Genomic DNA, 14,663 nt, shown 5'->3' on the forward strand with positions numbered 1-14,663 from the left:
CCCCCTTGTTTTTTGAGGGGGTTTTACATGGAACAGGATTTCACCATATTTTTTGTATGTGCCATTAATATATTTATATAAATTAATCATGTCCCCCCTTAGTCGTCTTTTTTCAAGGCTAAATAGGTTTAATTCTTTCAATCTTTCCTCATAACTTAGATTCTCCATGCCCCTTATTAGCTTCGTTGCTCTTCTTTGTATTTGTTCCAACTCCAGGGCATCCTTTCTATGAACTGGAGCCCAGAACTGAACTGCATATTCTAGATGAGGCCGCACTAATGCTTTGTAAAGTGGTAATATTACATCCCTGTCCCGCGAGTCCATGCCTCTTTTAATACACGACAATATCTTGCTGGCCCCTGAAGCAGCTGATTGACATTGCATGCTGTTATTTAGTTTATGATCTACAAGTACACCCAGATCCTTCTCAACAAGTGAATCCCCCAGTGTAACTCCCCCTAGGACATATGATGCATGCAGGTTGTTGGTACCCGTAAATACACAGCCAGCGGTCGGGAACCAGTTAAAGAGCAGTTGCACCACTTTCCCAGCCATAATTGTAAGCAAAGGACCCCTTTAATTCTAAAGATGTCTTTCACGATTTTCGTTGTTTCAGCCAAATCGCCGAAACTGAAGAAAATCTATGGAAGCAGCTGTGACTTAAGCTAACAATATTACATTAAAAGGGTCCTAGAATCGACAATTGTCCTCTATCTACAGTATAGGTGATATTTGTTTGATCGCTGGGGAGCCCACCGATAGTCCCCCCAACGATCGAGAGAACGGGTGTCCCGAACCTCCCATTCCTCCTCACTGCACCCCCTATCCTGTGGATAGGTGATAATTGTCGATTCTGGAAATACCCTTTTATTAGTGGTTCCCAACAAAATTACAAAAACCTGCTGACAATATAAAATGTATTGAGGCTTCCCTACAATCCCCCAATGGCAGATATTGGGGGAAATAAGATTGTCTTTCTTTACTCATTGAAATAAAAATGCATGCTCAGCTAAGCCAAGCATCGAGGGCAAATTACTGTCAGCCAATTGAGTGTTAGGCCTCATTGAAACAACGCACAGAACACGGACCCATTGATTTCAATAGGGGCGTTCAATAGGGACGTTCAATAGGGGCGTTCACACTTGCGTGATTTTTCATGCAGCGAGAGTCCGCTGCGTAAAACTCACTGCATGTCCTAGATTGGTGCGTTTTCACGCACCTACGCGCCCATTGAATACTATGGGTGCGTGAAAACCACGCACTGCACACGGATGCACATCAATTCGATTAAGAATAAAAAAAGATGTGCTTTGTGAGTGCGTGAATAACGCATGCCACTCGCAAAGCACACTGATGCATAATGCAACACACACGGAACAGATTCACGCGCGTGAATCTAATATGCCCGTGTGAATGTGGCCTTAGCCAACAGATATCAGTTTTTGTGTATGGCCAGCTTTACTGGTTTCAACCTGCTTACGCTTTGTAATATACCGTACTTTCTATTAATATAATGCCACTGAAAGGAGCTAGGGAAGCTTAGAGGTGTGGAGATTAATGGGTAAATTGTCTAAAACAGAGCCATAGAGCGCCCAATTAACACTGGCAGACAGTTACCTAAATAACACTTTTAAAAAGCATTTTATAGCCTCGGGCAAAAAGTGTGAGACTCAGGGTGCAAGCTCCTAGTGACATCCCCTTAGTAGTGACATGTCAAACGTCCTGTGCAACCACACAGGGTGCACACCCCTAAAGCCGACCCTGGATGTAACAATTATAGTTTTCTAGATGATTGTTGTTTTGGATGCATTGTCTTTCGGGAACAGTTATCTAGGCAGACATTTCAATATTGCATTAAAAGTAATATGAATGAATGGTCAAAATAGTCACTGACCAACACACCATATTACCTAGGCAAACACATCATTTATTTTACAGCATAACGCATAATGCTAATACTTGCCAAAACAAACAATTCTAGAGCTTATTAAACATTCCCAATTCAAACCGGATCAACTGCCACATTAAACAAAAACAGTATTAAACTGTCCTAGGTCATCTGCTTGTGAAATATAATGGAGATTTCCTGACCTGAGATGAGTTTGACCTTCTCAATTACCACAATCACCACAAGGTCCATTACCTAATGCTGACCCAAAATACAATATGCCTTTGGTAATGAAATCTGAATATAATTGTTTGCAACACACCCCTTTTATGTTACCTAAACAGAATGAGAGGGAGTGGAAGAGAAAGAGGGAGAAGAGGAGGAAGATATGAAGGACTGGGCTGCCTCCCTGTGCTTAGCTCTTCTTAACCTGGGCAGAGTCAAGGAGGCAGTGACATCAGCTGGCTAACAGAATAAGGTGGGTGAGCAGCAGCAGGCACAGAGTAGACTTACATATAGAGCCAGGATACAAGGCTGTGCCTGCAGCACCCAGTCACCATGCAGAGGTCCCCTTTGGAGAAAGCCAACATCTTCTCCAAGCTCTTCTTCAGGTATGTGCTTTAAATCGGAGTGTGGGCAGTGACAGTGCATGGCAGCATTCCTATACTTGCAGCAGGAGCTGCGTGGTGTGACAGGGGCAGCACAGTTCAGGTACTCATGTCTGAATCACACTTCTTGCTTTCACCACACTTATAAGAGTTAATGAACAGGGGAGAAAAGCTAGTTGGCAGTGAAAGCTCCTTCATGTGCAAGAAATGAGGTACTACTAAAAACTTATGCTGCACCTGCAACCTCAATAATCCACAGGACAACAGACAGTAGGCATACTACACCGCAGAGAGGCTGGCACTATCTAAACCTGGAGCACCTTGTAAGTACAGCATATAAATGACCTTTGGGTTTTTTATTTCTTGATCAGATCTTTATGATCAAGTTATAAGTTATAAGAAATTTGTTATTAAGTTATTAGTTATAAGAAAAATTAAAAGTGCAGCCAGGAATGTGTTGCAGAAAGAACACTAAGTTTTAGATCTACCATTGTGTGTATGACAATACATGTGAGCTGCAGGCAGGTGATATATGCAGGAAAATAAGAACTACAGTGTTCTATTAAGAAGTCACATCCACATATTAATGTGGATGAAAGGATAATCTGGTTATTAATCAGAATGTGTTTCCAGGGGTCATGTGCAGCTGCTGCTGGTGGTAGTGTAGAAGAGCAGCACTCAGCAGGTATTCCTAATGATAGGTGTTCTGTAATACAGTGACATGATCTGATGGTTTACTGTCATAACACACAGCTGTATTTAGGAATATGTTTCTTTTGTTTCTTCTGTGATGGTTGGTGAATGTTTTCTGACAATACATAATAGCTGCTCCCTTGTCCCTTTGTTAATAACATTATTTGTTGTTACTAGGGTTTTTATAAATAGTAATATGTGTGTTTAATATAATCACAGAAAGGACTTCCTCTCTACTAAACTCATCAGAATTAGAATTTGTAGAATCTCAAGAGAGCTAAAAGTTTCTAATTATTAGATTTTATATATATATATATATATATATATATATATATATATATATATATATACACACACACACACACACACACACACACACACACGCACACACACGCACACACATGTATACACACATACACACACACACACACACACACACACACACACACACACACACACACACACACACACAAACACACACATGTTAAAATGTAGAGTTCAGGGATGAGGGGGATCATTGGTTTACATATGCTCATCCATATGAATGGGATGCATTTGTATTTATCTTTGTATGTATCCGGTCCTTACAGACAAGCTTATATAAACAAAAAGTGCCCTCCCTTTACAGCCAGTATACAACAGATTTTACAACATACTGACTGTTCAGAGAAATACATTAACTAGGATTTTTAGTGATATTTATATCAAACTTTAGAACTCCTCTTATGCAATGTTTTAAATTCTGTACCTCAACTGTAAAGACAAAATGTGTTCAGGCAGGTAGCTCAGATATAAGCACAATGCTTATGAATTTACTCTCCAGGAGAGATTCATTTTTACAATTGTCCATTTTTCTGACAGAGGTCACAATTTTGGCATATTTTTATATTCTGTTTCAATATAGCTTACAGGTGTACGTATGAATTTATTAGCTAATATTTTATTTGTTTGAATCTGCTCATTTTCATGACTGCTAAATGCATTTCATTAGGCAGTCATATTTAAATAAGTAATAAACTAGAAACAGGTGGCGCCACCTTATTTTAATAGAAAAAGTGTATAATTACTGTATAAGAGCTGCACAAGGTGATGTCCAAAACCAAAATTGTGGGGAAACAAAGAGAAAGGGGCATCCAAAAGCCACACAACCTAGTTTATATAAAATATGTATGATTTCATTATATACCAAAGACCAAACGATTTAGAACATAATTAAAAACATTCACAAGCTGAGGCCCATTCCAATAACATTGTCGGAACGCAACAGTTTCCACTCTTCTGGAAAGATTTTGGAGTTTGTCTGTTGGATATTTTTACTCATTCATCCAGAAGAGCATTTGTAAGGTCAATCACTGATATTGGATATGAGATCCTGGCTTGCAATCTGCATTCTAGTTCATCCTAATGATCTTCAATGGGGTTGAGGTCAGGGCTCTGTGGGGGCCAATCAAGTTTTCCCCACACAAAACTCACCCAACTATGACTTTATAAGCCTTGTTTTGTGCACTGGGGTGCAGTCATTCTGGTATAGTAAAGGGCTTACCCAAACTGTTCCCATATAGTTAAAAGCATACAAACGTTCAACATGTCTTGTTATGCTGAAGCATTAATATTTCCCTTCACTAGAACTAAGGGGCCTAGGCCAATCCCTGAAAAACAAACCCATAGCATTATCCCTCCTTCACCAAACTTTACAGTCGGCACAATGCAGTCAGGCAGGTAACGTTCTCCTGGCATTCGCCAAACCAAGACTCATCCATCAGACTGCCAAATAGAGAAGTGTGATTCATCACTCTACAGAACACGTTTCCATTTTTCTAGAGTCCGCTGGCAGCAATAATACCACTCACAGTTGATCGTAGAATATCTAGGAGGGAACAAATTTAATGAAATAATGTACACGTTTCTCCATTGCCTTCCACAGCTTTTTAGTAGGGTTCATTTGCACGTTGCGGACAATTCCGCTGCGTAGCATAGGCTGCGGTGCGGAATTTGGTGTACGCAGCATACACTGACTGTTGCGGACGTGTAGCGGACTTGTTGCGGACTCATTGCGGAATTTCTCCATTGACTTCAATGGAGAGTCAAAATTCCGCAATGAAGTCTGCAGATGTTATGTGTGCTGCGGAGCGTATTGGTTTTACTAACATGACATTTCTTAATTCTGGCTGGACCTATGTATTTCTAGGTCTACAGCCAGACTGAGGAAGTCAATGGGGCTCCCGTAATTACGGGTGACTACGTGTGTGCACCCGTAATTACAGGAGCGTTGCTAGGCGACGTCAGTAAATAGTCACTGTCCAGGGTGCTGAAAGAGTTAAGCGATCGGCAGCAACTGTTTCAGCACCCTGGACAGTGACTTCCGATCACAATATACATAAACCTGTAAAAAAAATAGAAGTTCATACTTACCGAGAACTCTCTGCCTCTTCCTCCAGTCCGGCCTCCCGGGATGACGTTTCAGTCCAAGTGACGGCTGCAGCCAATCACAGGCTGCAGCGGTCACATGGACTGCCGCGTCATCCAGGGAGGTCGGACTGGATGTCGAAAGAGGGACGCGTCACCAAGGCAACGGCCGGGTAAGTATGAATTTCTTTTTCTTTTACTAGGGAAAGGGCTGTCCCTTCTCTCTATCCTGCCCTGATAGAGAGAAGGGAAGCCCTCTTCCCCTCAATACGCAATGGCTAGTCCGCATCAATTTAATGCCCATTTTAGGCAAAGCCGCAACAGAATCTGCAACGCAGATTCTGTGCGGCATTGATGCGGACAGTGGCGGAAGAACTCTGCCACGTCTGGGCATACCCTTAGTGACAATAGTTACTATAAGAGGGCTGATTTTTCTACAGTGGAAAAATACGGTGTAGAAGAAAGAAAATAATAAAGTCCCTCATAAGTCTTTTCTGACCTTTGAGGGACAAACGATAATAATAAAAAAAATAAAAGTCAAATAAAGTAAGAATAAACTAAATAATAAATACACATAAAATACCCACCCAAAAAAAAGTTCCCCATGCCAATTATTGTCGTACCGCTAGCCATGACCCAATTACGCTAAAATAGACATGTAATATATCTAAATTGACGGTAGACAATGACGATCACAAATAAAAGGTCTATTAAGGGTAAATCTATATTATTACCAGAAAACAATTTGCTGAAATGTAAAAAAGCTTATTTTTTCACTATTCATTTCAAACTATAAGCCTGAAAGTTCTAAAATAGCTAAAAGCATGTGTATAAAAATGAAGAAAAAAGAAACCTGCATTGTCTACGAAAAAAAATGTTGCAAAAATGATGTCATGAGCCCAACAAATAAAAAAGTTATAGCCGTTTAACTAACACGTGCTAAAAATGGCGAAACGGTGTCTGGTCCCGATGGTACAAAATAGCTTGGTTCTGAAACGGTTAAACACCTATGTCAATGGAACTGAATGAAACTCATGAATTCAATGATTAAGTGGTGTGACCCAAGAATTTTGTCTATATAGTGTATATATATATATATATATATATATATATATGTATATATATATATATATATAAAAATATATATACATATATATATAATGTATATACACTGTCCCGATCTGTGCGTATGTGGACCAACTGAGCTGTACCGCCGTAGCCGGATAGCAGCTGGCCAAACAGTGTGCAAAGTCAATGTCTATATAGTCCAAGCACAAGGGTACCTGTAGCAGTTCAGACAGTAGTAATGGCTAGGCTGAGATGGGACCTTGGCAGCAGACACCAGGCGTGGTGTCACACAGCAGGCATGACCAATGGCACAACACGACTCCAACTTTCTAAGGCACAGGAACAACGGTAGCATGGGATACAGGATATAGGTAGCAGATGCGGGAACACTGTGAACAGTATAATACTAAGGGACACTTTGCAATACTAACACGGGTAAACACAACAACGCTTAGGCAATGAGAAAAGGGCAGAGCACTTTTTGTAGTCCAGGGTGATAATGGATTAATTGATGATTATTTTCATGTGCGTGTGCTGGCCCTTTAAGTCCAGGCACGAGCATGCGCACGCATCCTACGGGACACAGCAGAACGGAGCAAAAGTGAGCGCTGGCGTCTCTGTGGGGAGGAGATGCGGGCCAGCGCTCACAGATACATGGCTGCGGCCATCAGACGGTGAGTAATCCCGACGATCCGCGGCCGTGGATGCTACGTACATACAATGTTTCCCTGATATAAAAACAAAATAACAAACCAAACACCTTTTCAACATACAGTATGTTCCACACTTAAGTTTTTCTATATAACTAAAGGTACACTTTAAAGTACAAAAGGACACTTGGAGACACTTATCTCATATCGCTTTTTTTGAATATTCAGTTTCCTGCTTCTTTTCCTGGCTTGTATGTAGTCATATTTTTCAGCAGCTGATGACTCAGAATTCTCTCTTCATTTGATACTGACACAGACTGGCACACAAGGTACAGGACATATTTCCTATGTAAGTACCAATCAGCTGCAACTATGAACAGGTGAATGCATCTTAGACTTGTCTTAATGATTTTTGCCTGTTCATTTTTAATATTGGTGCATACAAAAAAGTGATCAGCATTAGTTAACCTAATTATTATCTAGTCAGGCAACAACATTTGGTGGCCTTACTGAATCAAATACATTGATATAAGTTCTTGGATCAAAGTGTTAGAACAGTTGAGGATCTTGTGGAACTAAACAATAACATCTGAGATACAGTATCTCACAGTGTACCGTTAGAATTTTTTTTTTTATATTGACAATTACTTAAAGGGGTTGTCCCGTGAGGATAACCCCTGGCCATATGTACACCAAAGAGGGATCCCCGTCTATAAGCCAGAACAGAGCAGCATCTTCTACACTGTCGTCCATGTATTATATGGATGCCCATTTAGCTGAATGGCCTACATGTAATGCTACATTTTTCCTGCATTGGCCACTACAGGGAAAATAAGCAGCAAGCAACATCTTCCCCGGGCAAATGCAGCTGTTTTTCTAGGAAGGCTCACCTAAAGGAAACTCCAAAGAGTTTATATTTGAGTTCCACATTGTCCACCTTTTATTTCGATTTATAACTCCCATTATCTTCTTTTTAGGGTGATTCTGTCAGATAAACCGCTACGGATACAGTAACATAGGTTGAAAAAAGACACCAGTCCATCAAGTCGAACTTTTCTTAATAAAGTACACGACATTCATTGCTAGATTAATTAGAACCCTCAATGCATTGTCACGATCTGTGGGTATGTGGACCCACTGGGCCGTACCGCCATAGCGGGATAGCATCTGACCAACAGGATACCAAGTCAATGTTTATAGTTGGAATAAGGGTACCTGTGGTAATACAGACAGTAGCGATGGTAGGCTCGGATGGAACATTGGCAGCAGGCAAACACCAGGCGTGTTGTAACACGGAAGGCGTAGTATACGGCACAACACGATTCCAACTCTCTATGGAACAGGAACAAGGTAACACGGGATACAGGATACAGGTAGCAGGTACGTGAACACTGGGAACTGGAAAACACTAAAGGTCCATTTGCAAAGACTAACAAGGGCAAACCCGGCCCTTCTTATAGTCCAGGGTGATCATGGGCTACGGGACACAGCAGAGTGAAGTGGAAGTGAGCGCTGGCGTCTCCTGATCCATGGCTGCGGCCGTCGGGGGTTGAGTAATTTCCGACGGTCTGCGGCCATGGGTGTCACAGTATCCACCTCTTACGCCCCCTCCTCATGGGGCCAGAGTGGGAGAGAAACTTCTTTAGGTGGGTAGGAGCATTGAGGTTCTCCTCTGGCTGCCAGGACCTCTCTTCTAGACCAAACCCCTCCAATCCACCAAATAAAAAGTTCTTCCTCCCACTTTCTTGGTGTCAAGGATCTCCTTAACCTTGAATGTATCCAATAAACCGCAGGGGGCAACTGCAGGACTAGGAATCTTGGTGTAGCAGTTCAGGACCACAGGCTTTAGGAGGGAGACATGGAAGGAGTTGGGGATCTTGAGGGTAGGAAGCAGCCAAAGCTTGTAGGAGACAGTGTTGATCTGTTGCAAGAGCTCGAAGGGTCCGAGGAACCTGGGAGCAAACTTGTATGATGGGACCCTCCGCTGGATATTTCTGGAGGACAGCCAGACCTTGGTACCTGGAAGAAACTGGGGAGGTTCTCTTCTCCTTCTGTTTGCCTTTGGTTTCATGCGGTCGACCGCCAGCAGAATAGAGGATCGTATTTGCTGCCAGATCTGCAGGAAGTCCCTGAAAGCAGAACCAGCTGTGGTCACCTCGGACGTAATTGACACTGGGAGAAGAATTTGTCGGTGTTGGCCGTAGACTATGAGGAATGGTGTGGTTCTTGTGGACTCGCTTATATTGTTATTACACGAGAACTCGGCCCAAGAAAGAAGCTGCACCCAGTCATCATGCTGCCTGGAGATGAGGTGTCATAGGTAGTTCTCCATGATCTGATTGATCCTCTCGACTTGACCATTGGACTGGGGATGGTAGGCTGAGGAAAAGTCCAACTTTACATTGAGGAGTTTACAGAGGGTTCTCCAGAACTTTGAGGTAAACTGAACCCCTCAATCAGACACGATATGCCGAGATAAGCCATGCAGGCGAAAGATGTGTTGGATGAAGAGGCTGGCCAGTCGAGAAGCAGAAGGTAGGCCGGTCAGCAGAACAAAATGAGCCATCTTCGAGAATCGGTCCACCACCACCCAGACCGTACTGCATCCAGCAGAGGGAGGCAGGTCCATAACAAAGTCCATTGCTATATGCTGCCAGGGAGCATTGGGCATACCAGCGGCTGGAGCAGGCCATGAGGTTTGGAGTGAGCAACCTTGTTAGCCGCGCACATCGTGCAGGACGAGACAAAGTCCATGATGTCTTTGGGCAGCGTAGGCCACTAGAAATGATGGGCAATCAGGTCTCGGGTCTTACAGGCACCCGCGTGACCTGCCAGTTTGGAGCTGTGTCCCCAGCGGAAGATTCTCCCTCTGTCTGCCAGGTGCACAAAATCCTTCCCGGAGGGATGTATCTAACTTGCAGAGGATTGACAGTGATAATGCAGGATGGATCAATAATATTTTGTGGAGACTCCATGGTGTCCTCTGTCTCGAATGACCTGGACAAGGCATCGGCCCTCACATTCTTGTCAGCCGGGCGGTAGTGGAGCTCAAACTGGAACGGGCAAAGAACAGCTACCAGCTGGCTTGACGGGGTTCAGCCGTTGGCCCGTCTGGAGATAGGTGAGGTTCTTGTGGTCAGTAAATATCAGGATGGGATGAGCTGCGCCCTCTAGTAGATGTTTCCACTCCTCCAGGGCCAATTTGATGGCCAGTAACTTCCGATTCTCAATAGAGTAGTTGCGCTCTGCGGAAGATAAAAGTTTAGAGTAATAGCCACATACCACTGCCTTGCCTTTGGGACCTCAGAATTGCGACCAGCACCAACCGAGGAGGCGTCCACCTCCAACGAAAACTGTCAAGGTACATCAGGATGATGGAGGGTAGAGGCTGACGTGAAGGCACTCTACATGCTATTAAATGCGGATTCAGCCTCCGGACTCCACACCTTGGCGTTTATGCCTTTTTTGGTGATGGTGGAGATGGGAGCCTTCAGGGAGAAGAAGCTTGGGATGAACTGACGGTAGAAATTGGCGAATCCCAAGAAACGCTGTATGGACCTTAAACCTTGAGGACGTGGCCATTCCAGGATGACCTTTACTTTCTCCAGATCCATCTTGAGATCTTGGTCCGAGATGATGTAGCCCAGGAAGGTTAGAGAATTCCTCTCAAACATGCTCTAATCCAGCTTGGCATACAGGCAATTCTCCCTCAATCGCAGCAGAACTATCATGATTAAGATGTCATCGAGATAGACCACAACACAAACATAGAGGAGATACCGGACGATGTAATTGATAAATTCTTTGGAAGACCGCGGGAGCGTTACACAGGCCGAAGGGTATCACACGATATTAATAGTGCCCGTCTCGGGTGTTAAATATTGTCTTCCATTCATCACCCCGGCGAATCCGGAATAGGTTGTAAGCCCCATGTAGATCTAGCTTAGAAAAAATCTTGGCTTCTCGTATTCGGTCAAAAAGTTCTGAAATCAGTGGCAACGGATATCTATTTTTGACTGTGATCTTGTTGTGTCCCTGGTAGTTGATGCAGGGTCGCAGAAAGCCGTCCTTCTTTTTGACGAAGAAGAACCCGGCCCTGGCCGGGGAGGAGGATTTTCGTATGAAACCCCTCTCCAAATTCTCCTTAATACAGGCCGACATAGACTGAGTCTCTGGCAAGGAGAGAGGGTATACCCTTACAAGGGGAAGGGACGCAGCCAGAACGAGTTCAATAGGGCAGTCATATGACCGATGTGGGGGACAGAGTCTCCGCGTCCCACTTGCTGAAGACATCTGCAAATTGTGAATAATGAGAAGTCAATCCTGCCAATGACTGAGGCAGGGGCAGACTGGGCCGGATGGATCTGCCCTAGGCAGCGGTTGAGGCACTTGGGACCCCACTGGAGAACCTCTCCAGAATTCCAGTCCAGAGCTGGGGCATGTAGTCGAAGCCAAGGCAGGCCCAGCAGCACAGGGTTGACGGCCTTGGGCAAGACAAGAAACGAGGCTAGCTCGAATGCAGGGCCCCCTACTTGCAGCCTCAGCAGTTTGGTCACAGCTACAATTGGCTCAGGCAGAGGCAGTCCATTCACCGAGGCAACGATCAACGGCCTCTCCAGGGGGGTTGTGGGCACCTGGAGAAGATCCACCAGGTCTTTCAGAATGAAGTTAGCTGCGGATCCAGAGTCCAGATAGGCAGAAACCTTGTGCGTCTTTTCACTATGGTCACAGGGATGGACAATTTCGAAAAAAGTCCTTTTCCACCCAACCAACCCTAGGCTCTGGGGCTTTTGGGGGCACAGACGCACAAGATGGCCTCCGAGACCGCAATACAGACAGAGTCCCGAACTGCATCTGCGCTGTTTCTCCTGGATAGAAAACTTGAGATAGTCCATCTTCGTAGACTCCTCTGGTGGAACAGCTGATGAGGGCAGCAGGGGTTGCTAAAATGTAGGAGCTGGCCTAGGGAGTCCTCAGGTGGCAAGTTTATCCTTCATTTCAGGGGACTGTACCTGCCAGAATGTAGCCACCAAGGCCTCGTTGTTCCAGGTTACTTCGGCAACTAGGGTTCGGAACTGAATGGCGTACTCGCCAACGGAGGTGTCCTCCTGGCGAAGGGTCAGTAAGGATGCAGCAGCCTATGAAACTCTCCCGGGTTCCTCAAATATAGTACGGAAAGTCTGTACGAACTGCTGTAACTCACGGGTTTCTGGTCTCTGACGTTCCCAAATGGGGTTCACACTGCCAGGGCTTTGCCAGTGCGGAGAGAGATTTTAAAGGCGATCTTTGCGTCATAAGAAGAGAAGGCCTCTGCATAGAACGTGAAGTGGATCTGGCATTGGTTCAGAAATCCCCAGCAGGTCCTTGCATCTCCAGCAGGTCCTAGCGATGAGGTAGTGGCAGAGAAAATCGGGAGTTAGCACTGGCAGGAGGTGGAGTAGGAGGAAAAGCAGAACTAACAGGCACAGGTGCCGGGAAGGTTGCAACTTGCGTATCCAGCCGATGTGCAATGATGTTCACCGCCTGGCAGAGTTGGTCTTGTCGTGATCGGAGGTCAAGCATATCTGACCGCATGGCTTGTGACGTCGTCATGGTCTTGGATTGACCAGACGCGTCCATGGCCTGAGCGTACTGTCACGATCTGTGGGTATGTGGACCCATTGGGCCATACCGCTGTAACGGGATAGCAGCTGGCCAACAGGATCCCAAGTCAATGTCTATAGTTCGAATAAGGGTACCTGTGGTAATACAGACAGTAGCGATGGTAGGCTCGGATGGAACCTTGACAGCAGGCAAACACCAGGCGTGTTATAACACGGGAGGCGTAGTATACGGCACAACACGACTCCAACTCCCTATAGCACAGGAAAAAGGTAGCACGGGATACAGGATACAGGTAGCAGGTACGTGAACACTGGGAACTGGAAAACACTAAGGGACCATTTGCACAGTCTAACACGGGTAAACACAACAACGCTCAGGCAATGAAGGAATAGGCCGGGCTCTCCTAAGATTCCAGGGTGATCATGGGCTAATTAGACATATAATTTTACGGGACACAGTAGAGTGAAGCGGAAGTGAGCGCTGGCGTCTCCTGAGGAGGAGATGCGGGCCAGCGTTCACTAATCCATGGCTGTGGACGTTGGAGAGTGAGTAATCCCGACGGTCCATGGCCATGGGTGTCACAGTCATTTGTCAGTAAATAATTATCTAGCCCTTTTTTTAAAATGCCATTACAACTTCTTAAGGTAGGGCATTCCATAGTTCGACTACTATGACTGTAAAGAACCCTTTCCTATATTGATGTCTGAAACATATTTTTTTCACACGCAATGAATGTCCTCTGGTCCTTTTGTAGAGTCCTTGGAAAGAACAGATTATGTGCTAGCTCTTTGTATTGACCACACATATATTTATACATGTTAATAAGATCACCTCTAAAACAACTTTTTTTTCCAACCTAAACAAGCCTAATTTCTCTAGTCTTTCATTGTAAATGACATCTCCCATCCCATTTAATAATCAAGTTGCCCTCCTTTGAACCCCCTTCAGTTCTCCTATATACCTTTTGCAATGTAGATCCAAAAACTGAATTCCATATTCAAGATGTGGCCTTACAAGGGATTTATAGAGGGATAATATTACATTTGAATCACTAGTTTTATCTCTCTTTTTATACACCCTAAAATCCTATTTGCTTTTGCAGCTGCTGTTTGACATTGAGTACTGCTGCTTAGCTTATTTTGTAACCAGAATACCCAGGTCCTTCTCTTGTCCCATTATTCCCAGCTTTATTCCATTTAATGTACGTATATGAATTAATACTACTATTGCTTCCTAGGTGCATTACTTTACATTGATCGACATTAAACTTCATCTGCCATGTTTTTGACCGTGCTGCTAGCTTATCTAGGTCTTTATGTAATATTTTATAGTCAAGCTGAGTTTTAAAGTGTAGCTAAACATTTAACAAACTTCTGACATGTCATTGTCACATGTCAGAAGTTTTGATTGGTGGGGGTCTGAGCACTGAGACCCCCACCAATCGCTAAAACGAAGCAGCTGAAGCACTCGTGTGAGTGAGATGTTTTACGCCTCAAATTACGCCTGAAAAAACAGCTCCATTACGCCTACAAACATCTGCCCATGCTTTCAATGGGTTTTTACGGTGTTCTGTTCCCACAAAGTGTAATTTTACGCGTCACTGTCAAAATACGGCACGTAAAAAGACGCCCGCAAAAAAGAAGTACATGTCACTTCTTGGGATGTTTTTGGAGCCGTTTTTCATTGACTCCATTGAAAAACAGCTCCAATAACGTCCAATAAAATACCCCACAAAAAAAATGCGAG

At 44.1% G+C, this 14,663-nt stretch overlaps 1 protein-coding gene across 1 annotated transcript in view; it reads left to right on the top strand.

Annotated features, from left to right (window-relative positions):
- Positions 1-2,343: 2,343 nt before the first annotated feature.
- CFTR (CF transmembrane conductance regulator) overlaps positions 2,344-14,663 on the top strand; it is a 214,717-nt gene continuing 202,397 nt past the window's right edge. The window contains exon 1 of the mRNA XM_075857129.1: positions 2,344-2,499. Coding sequence (XP_075713244.1) covers positions 2,447-2,499 — 53 coding nt within the window. The 5' untranslated portion in view covers positions 2,344-2,446. The remainder of the gene's footprint in view (positions 2,500-14,663) is intronic.

Source organism: Rhinoderma darwinii, chromosome 3 (genome assembly GCF_050947455.1).
Source record: "Rhinoderma darwinii isolate aRhiDar2 chromosome 3, aRhiDar2.hap1, whole genome shotgun sequence".
NCBI classification, from domain to species: domain Eukaryota; kingdom Metazoa; phylum Chordata; class Amphibia; order Anura; family Rhinodermatidae; genus Rhinoderma; species Rhinoderma darwinii.